At 35.4% G+C, this 8969-nt stretch overlaps 1 protein-coding gene across 1 annotated transcript; it reads right to left on the reverse strand.

The window, feature by feature from the left end:
- Positions 1–460: 460 nt before the first annotated feature.
- Positions 461–8751, reverse strand: LOC100810688 (ABC transporter B family member 2). The gene is made up of 12 exons (XM_003533392.5): positions 8115–8751; positions 7844–7898; positions 7583–7758; positions 5992–6192; positions 5415–5674; positions 4322–4862; positions 3488–3867; positions 2749–3167; positions 2258–2499; positions 1925–2172; positions 1402–1814; positions 461–1189 (listed from the first exon to the last, which is right to left on the reverse strand). Exons 1-12 carry the CDS (start codon positions 8370–8372, stop codon positions 645–647), a joined length of 3738 nt encoding a protein of 1245 aa, XP_003533440.1. The 5' UTR covers positions 8373–8751; the 3' UTR covers positions 461–644.
- Between the last annotated feature and the right edge of the window lie 218 nt (positions 8752–8969).

The raw sequence follows: 8969 nt of genomic DNA on the forward strand, positions 1-8969 counted from the left end.
CTGAAATGTTCAAGCACTCCTTCTCTTCCCTTATGATTTTATAGCTTTCTTAGATGTCATTTGTCTGAGGTAACCTATACTAATAATAAAGGAGACATTTATTTTTATGTACGCATTTTTTTAGACTGTTTTATCTTTTAATGAATTCTAAAAATCACCTCTTAATCACAACCGTTGCTATATAAGATAACTCTTCGATCATGACAATGGAGTGCCTATTTTTAACCGGTGTTAATAAAGATTTTAGTTACAATGTTCATATTTATAATTTTAATTATATTTTTGACGGTGGATGTATGATTCTATAAAAAAAACGATGGATTTATGATATCACATTAACACCTTGAATAAGAGATATTAATTTTCAATATTTTTGTAAGGTTAAATACCAATTAAGCAATAAAGCTAAGAGCTGTAATAACCAGAGGTGATGCTTAATAACTGAGGGTCAAGGACTAAATACATGAAGCCATTTTACTTTTTAATAGCACTTACAAACATATATATAGTATATGAAATTATTCCGATCCGACATAAGCTTCCCAACCCACATCATTCTCTATAAACGTGGGGGAAAAAAACTAAAAAAATGAAAAATCACAGTATAAAAAATCCATGTTCATTTGTTATGTTCTTCCATTTTGCTATAATTGATGCTGTTGTTGAAGGTTGACTAATTTATAGTATGCTCCATTTTTATTCTCTATAAGACTTGAATGAGTCCCTTGATCAATTATCTTTCCATCTTGCAAAACTGAGATTTGGTCTGCATTTCTTATAGTGGATAGCCTATGTGCCACCATAATTGTTGTTCTGTTCTGCATTAATCTGTCCAATGCTTGCTGCACAATACGCTCTGACTCGACATCAAGTGCACTAGTGGCTTCATCAAGTAGCAAGATTTCAGGGTTCTTTAGAACAGCTCTTGCAATGGCTACCCTTTGTCTTTGGCCACCAGATAGTTGCACTCCTCTTTCACCTACTTTAGTGGAGTAACCCTCAGGAAGACCGCTGATGAAGTTATGAGCATTGGCAAGCTTAGCTGCTTCAATCACTTCTGAATCAGACGCACCTTCCTTGCCATAAAGTATATTTTCATAAATTGATGTTGCAAAAAGAGCTGGTTCTTGCTGCACAAGACCAATGTGTCTCCTAAGAGATTTCAGATTAAGTCTTGTGATGTCTTTTCCTGTAAGAATTTGATTTATCATTGTTAGAACTTAGAAGAATGTTACATGCACATGGCTTATGAATACAAATGTGGTCAATAACCCATCTCTAGAATGATTGACTTATGCATGCAAATGCATGTTGAGCCTTAGTCATTTTACTTTGAAAAACTTATCTTGTGAACTAGTAATTAATTGGATGAATAAAGTGTTGATAGTTCAAGTATCTTACCATCAATTAACACCCTTCCGGATGTTGGATCATAAAATCTGAGTATGAGGGAGATCACTGAGCTTTTACCAGAACCACTTTGCCCCACTAAGGCAACACTCTTTCCTGCAGGAACTCTTAGATTGAAATCCTTGAAAATAATTACATCTGGCCTTGAAGGGTAGCTGAAATTGATTCTTTTAAGCTCAATTGTTCCGTCCACTGTCTTCAACTCTTCTCCAACATCACATGATATTCCTGACTTTCTATCCATCACTTCAAAAACTGATGCAACCATTTGATTCCCTTTCAAAAGGTCAGGGGCCAGGGCCAATGTCTCCCCCATGGCCAGTGCTGTTACTATCAAAACAAAAAATGCCTTCATAATTGATTTAAAGCTAGCAAGCTCCTTTTCCATCAAAACAGATCCATACCTGCAAAAGGTATACACTCTCAGTACAAGGGTAACCACCATTTAATGAAACATTTATCCTATAACAAGAAACCTATTTAATTTAAGATAAAATGAAGTTAAAGCATCTACCACAAGGCAAGGCCATAAGATGAGAAAATAAAGAACTGGGAAATGCCATAGAATATGCCAGCAATTTGGCCTCGTTGAAGTGAACGTTTGGAGGGATCAACAAGCTCATTGGCATAAAGGTCAAGGACCTTTTCTTCGGAACAAAATGCGGCAACAGTGCGTATATTGCTCACAGCCTCCCCAGCCAGCATGTTAGCTTTTAGATATGCTTTGCTCAAGTTTCCACCATAGCCTTTCATAAAAAGTTTCTGAAATGATCCTAGGGAAGTATTAAAACGCAAACAGGTATGCTAGTTCCATAATGTTGAAATGTGGAGCAAGAAGGAACCTCACCTCACTGATATGACCACTAATGACCAAAGGATATGTGGCAATTACAACAAGTGTTATTCTCCAGTTCAAGATGAAGGCAATAATAAATGAAGCAATAACCAAACCAATATTCTGTAACAGAATTGTTGAACGATCAACAACTATAGTTCGTAATAATGTTGCATCAGTCTCCAATTGCGATGAAAGCATAGAACTTGTGTTGTTTGTATCATCAAACCAGCCAATTTCATTCTTCAAGATAGCTGCAGCCAGATGAACAAGAGAAGTAATAATCAGTAAATTGCAAAAGCACCTTTAAAACAGAATTCATCAGAAAATTGTTTGATCATGAACATAATGAATCCATAAAATATGTAACACAGCATACACATATTGCATACATTCACATGCAGTGTAAAATTGATAGGAGTAAGAAGCTTGAAAGGAAGCATTTCATAGCAAGACAAGTGAATAAGTGATAGAGAAAGTAATAATCAGTTGATCAAAATTACCAGAAAACATCATTTCTCTCACACGAAGGGTAAGTCGCTCTCCCATGATTCCAAAAGAAAGATGTTCAATGGCATGGACAGTGACAGTAATAACTGCTGCTCCACAGAAGAGGAATGCAATTTTTTTAACTTCGTGACATGTTGTCTCCCAGTCCATATAGTATGATACAAGTGCGTGAGAAATTCCAAGTGCAAAAAGTGGCATCTGTGCTCCAGCAATAAATGCACATAAGGTCCCAGCAACTCCATAAAACCAGTCAGGACCAACCATAGAGTACAGCCTTGCTGCTGAAACATGCCTTTTCTTGCCTGCATTTTCTGTTTCTTCAGCACAAACCCGGCCAATAGATTCTTTATCTGATCGAAAACTTCCACCAAGGCTTGTTGTTGTACGGGATAATTCTCTGGAGTAGGTTATGCTGCAGTCACAAGAAATATATAATCATAAGCAGTTATATCCAAGTAGCAAATGTAAAGATAATGGACAAGATAGCCTATAAAAACATTCAATTGCAGAAAAGCTTGAGGTTTCCAATATTAGATTTCTCCATTATAGTCACTTCATTAAATACAAAAGTTAGACAGATAAATATACATTTTCCAAATAATACTATTAATGGATGGATGCCAATACCTCACATGTTGACATAAGTAAGAAATTTCATTTCAAATAATTGCAATTGAGTAAATGACAATTGCACGGGTACTAAGATAGTATTTGGCAATGAGAATGAAGTACCTTGGTTGGCATCCCATGCTAGGACCAATTGATGGGAGGCGATGCAGAGAAGCAGCCTCCTGGAGTTGAACAAGAGATGCATAAACACTAGTTGGGTTGGCCATGAGCTCTTCATGGTTACCAGTTTCCACAATCTTCCCTCCCTGCACAACAGCAATCATATCTGCATTCCTAATGGTAGAGAGTCTGTGTGCCACTACAACGGTTGTTCTCCCAACCATGACACGATCAAGAGCCTCTTGTACACTCTTCTCAGACTCAGCATCCAGTGCACTCGTCGCTTCGTCCAACAAAAGGATTGATGGATTCTTCACGATTGCACGAGATATTGCAATCCTTTGCTTTTGCCCTCCTGAGAGTTGTATCCCTCTCTCACCAACCTGAAAAAATAAAATTACTTGGTATCACCTCTTAAGGAAAATAAAAAGTCCACTATATTTTACTTTGTTATAGAAACCATTTTTCAGCCTTTGACACACTTATCATCTACGATATAGTATAATTCAAATGCATTTACATCCCTGCAATTTCTTTCTGAGAAGTTAAATCTTAACTACAGTTGCTACCTGTTGAATTTTCCTCAAATAGATGATAACTTATAAAATATTTATCTTCAACAGCTTGTAATTCATTGTTGCAATTACTCCAATAGGAATTTCAATTATTTAGAAAAAAAACCAGTATGATCATCATTTCTGATTTCCCTTGATTCTCTTTTCCTTCCTTCTATGTTACATGCTCAAGGGGAAATTTTGGAACAAAAAAAAAAGGCAACTGCTGAAAATATATGTATAACCACATATTTAAGGAATGTGCATAAATCAAATATCTTACCTGAGTTTCTAATCTATCAGGAAGATTGTTAATGAAAGGCTGAGCATCTGAAAGCTTTACAGCACGTTTTAGTTCTTCAAGAGTGGCATCATCTTTTCCATAAAGTATATTCTCCTTGATGCTTGTAGCAAAAAGGGCAGGTTCTTGATTAACCAGCCCAATTTGCTGCCTAAGCCATTTGAGATCAAGTTCCCTGATATCATTCCTGTCTAGTAGTATCTGACCAGAAATTGGTTCATAAAAGCGTTCGATCAACGATATGACAGTGCTCTTTCCAGAACCACTTCCTCCCACAAGGGCTATAATTTTCCCTGAAGGAATGTCAAGACACAGGTTGTTGAATATTGCTACATCTGGACGAGATGGGTAACTGAAACAGACATTCTTAAACTGGATGTGACCCTCCAATTTGCCTAACTTGCGACCGGTTTTTGAGCTACTTTTGCTCACTGTCTCCCTCTCTATCATCTCAAAAATTGGATAAGCTGCTGCCTTTGCTCGGATGAATGCAGAGATATCTGGTGCTGCTTGCCCCAGTGACCTGAGAAACAAAACATGGTCTTTACTGTTCACATACATACCTTAATTTAGAAAGAAAAAAAAAATCTTAACACAAGAAATACAGCCTTAAACCACTTTTACATCGGTTATCCAATAAAAAATTGTAGTGTACGACAAGTTTGTTGATTTTTATAATAATTAACAACATAGAAATTAAACTCTTAAAGATTAAAAGCAAAAGTTCTAATAGTAAATAATTTACTGTAGTGAAGAACAGCAAAACGTAGTATCATTGAATTTCAATGTATCTGCCTAATTAATCTACCCCTGCATTGCATGTGCCACTTTCTGCATGAAAATTAAAACCAAAGAAAGCACACAACTTATTCTATCATGTACAAGTGTTAATAACTCTCCGAGTATGTCTTGTATAACACTATGAATCAATTGTGAATTCTTCTCTGATGTGAACCAATCATGTGAAAAATTATCTAAAATTAATTCAGGACTTAAAATCATTTTTTTAATGTGAAACCAAACACACATAAAATGGCTTGGGCCAAATATGAGAGAAAAGATAGCAAGAGCTTACAGGCCAGCAATGACAACATTGAGCATGGTTGTGAAAGACTCGCCTCCATTGGCAATATTCTTGTGAACAACAATGCTAGTGAACCAAACAAGCAAAGACCACGATAGAAAAAGGACACAGTGCATGGAGCCCAAGCCCAGGCCCTTTGCCAAACCAGCTTTTCTACCGTTTACGTAAGTTTTCATGAGTGCAGCTTTATATGATCTTACTGCCCTTTCTTCTCCCGCAAATGCTTGAACCGTTCTAACATTGCCAATCACCTGAACCCCACAGAAAGTACAACACATTCACTTAATAACATCAAGTATATATTAATGGGTCATGTAGTAGTATAAAAGAACCAGCAACACATTATTTATATTACTATTAGTTGAAATTCATGCAAACAAGAAACTCCGTAGTAAGTTTCACTCTTAATGTAGTGAAATTCAATGATCCCGAATTAATTCCAATTACTAGTAAAATAATGTATCAAATGATATACTACTATAGTATGTTGTTAGCAAGATTCAATTTGATTATGTGCAGAAAGTAGAAGACAGTTCAGCATTTAGTTAAATTTGAGTCAATTATTTACCTCTTCAGCGATTTCACCAGCCCTCACGTAGGCTTTTCGAACTTTTGCAATAAGGCCAATTGTGACGTATGCATAAAGACCTCCAGCAAGGGCAATCAACGGTACAATTGAAAGTGTCACTAGACTGATCTGCCACACTCGAACAAACCCAATAACAAAGCCCGCTACAAATCGGCTTATGTAGTGCATGAAGTTCCCCACCTGTAAATACCAACCTTCAACTATGATCAATCTCACAAATTAAATTACCGCCATTGCACAATTATTAATAGAATTAATAATATGGAGTATATGAACAGTACAGCATAAATTTTTATATTAATAAGTTTATTAATTTTTGTAATTATCTTAAAAATTATTTCTGATAAATAATTAATAACCACCAAGGTCAATTTGATGGTCTTTAATAAATAAATATTGGATTAAAAGGGTAAAGTGAAACCATTGAGATGGCTTTGAAAATTGAAACTCAATAATGTTTTGGTTGTGGATACGTGTTTTCTGACTGGTCACACACAGCTAGCTAGTGCTGGTAGATGCTTAATCATAATTGCATGCATCCTGGAGTAAGTGTGCATTATATTCGAAGTACATGCAACTAAGCTAAAAAGCGCAAAACCTTAAAGGGAACGCAACCATATCGACCAGACGTATGAATGCTATTAAATCCACTGTGTTCGACTTTCATAAATCAACTGTGTCAGAACTCAGAAACAAAGCAAAGGCAGAAGCAGAAGAAGGGAAGAACAATGACCATAATTAAAGAACGTCAACACTCAACAGGTGTAGTAATTGTTTTACCGCTTCGAGTGAGAGTCCCGAACCAGTGCGCGTGATAGTGAAAGAAGCATTTAATACTATATCTTAATCTTAATTAGATACTCCATATTAAATGTTCTGCATTACTATTTTCTTTTTAAATCAACATTTCAAGGACACTTTAGTAATGTAACAGTATTAGTAATATTATAGACTTATAAAATTATAATAATAGAGGATACCGTATTATTTTCAAATTTCGGATTATTTCATTTTTTAAGAAAAAAATTATACAGTAAGAAAAAAAGTTTCACATCCACCATCATATTTATTGAAGAAGAGTTTCCTCTTTCTATTGGTTCATTAGCTGGTGATCTTACCTACCTCTATATCAATTAAAGAAAAGGTCTCTTTCATTCTCAGTCAGTTGATTTAATATTTTACCAAAAGTACATAATGCAATTATGTAAACAAAAATGATGTTAACAAAATATTTCTCTTTATTTTCTTGCTTTGGAGAAGCTGAATAATAGGGGAAAGCGCCATAAATTAATACTCCAATTGACAGCGCAGAAGTGAAGGACAAATAATAATGAAAACCAGTTTTGGGGTCACAATAATGAAAACCATTTAATTATAGGTAGATTGAAGGAGCTAGAAAGAAAACCTAACGAGGTTAAAGTTGAAATTGACCAGGAAATAACAATATTCTTGTCTTTGCACAACATCTCAGTAATTTATAATCTAATGATGATAGAAAAAATATACATCCAGAAATGAGTGGAAAGCATGAAATAATGATGGAGTATTTGCTTAAAATGCAAATGCATACCTTCTCGGATAGTGCATCTTGAACAATGATAATGTCACTAGTAATGGCAGAAATGACCTCTCCTGTTGAAGCCTCAGTATCAAATAAGCTGATATCTTGATTCAACATTGATTTCAAATAAGCCATTCTCATCTTTGCAGCTTGACGTTCCCCAGTATGCATCCAACAAGCCACCTCTATATAATCACTCCATCATTAATAAAATTGACAAATTAAATTAACAGAGATTATATATGATTTTTTACTAGGCCATTTCCATACCTGTCCATGATGAAAACAATATTGCTATACTTAGATACACAAAATCCAACGAGTACTGCAAAATTGACAAAAAAATTACTACATTAAAACACATGCAGCTAATAAGAGAATAGCATTTCTTGAATGCAATTAAGTCCAAATTACCCTTCAATTGATAAAAAGCATCATGGTAGTATTTTTTTTCCAACTAACCTTAGAAGTTTAATTAGGAAGTGGACAAGACAAAAAAAAAAGGTTGTTACTTGTTAGTTGTTACTACAACAACACAAACCTTGGCAACTTTGTGAGAGGCTTCCTTGGGGAAAAGATAGGCCAAGCCTATGACATTAATCAACTTTCCAAAGAAGATAAAGAAAACGGGAACAGAAGCACCATGTACAATTGCCCCAACAGAACCAACACCCATTAAGACATAGTCATAGAAGTCAGCAAAAGAGAAGAGTTTCAGCAGAGAAACTTTATGTTCCTTTTTGTTGCTCTTAGCATCATCCATGGCCGAGTCACCGGAGAGGGTACCCCGGTCTGACATTTTGGCCTGAAAGAGAGAGAGAGAGAGAAAAAAAAAAAAACAAAAAGCTAGTGGTAGCTAACACTACAAGGTGCCCTGCAACTGCAAACTGCAATGTACGTTGCAAAAGGCAAAAAAAGTGAAGATGAGAAGGAACTAGCGTGGAGAAGGTAGGAATAATGGGGTAGGAGGTGGTGGATGTGTCATAATATACAAGGTAGAAAAGAAGATGGAATATTTATTATCATTAAGGATTAGATAGAATGCAAGGTTCACATTCAAGTTACTACTAATTAAGCTAGTGATAATAACCTTAATATATAATTATAACATTTATTCAAGCCAGCTTAAAAGATTGTTTCTGTGTTTGATTCTTTTGTGGTTACTTAGCTCTTTCTTGGGTCATTGCGTGACTGGTTCATATACTGATGAGCTGTGACTTTTGCAGCTAAGCCATAGAAATGCACTACTCTCTCTCTCTCTCTCTCTCTCTCTGCATTAAATTGCATTGAGAGAGTTGTTGGAGTTTGCTATATATATATATATATATATATATATGCATGTAGGTTCCAATAAGTTGAATTGGGCTTGGGTGAGTCGGTGAGTATGACTTACTAT

Source organism: Glycine max, chromosome 9 (genome assembly GCF_000004515.6).
Source record: "Glycine max cultivar Williams 82 chromosome 9, Glycine_max_v4.0, whole genome shotgun sequence".
NCBI classification, from domain to species: domain Eukaryota; kingdom Viridiplantae; phylum Streptophyta; class Magnoliopsida; order Fabales; family Fabaceae; genus Glycine; species Glycine max.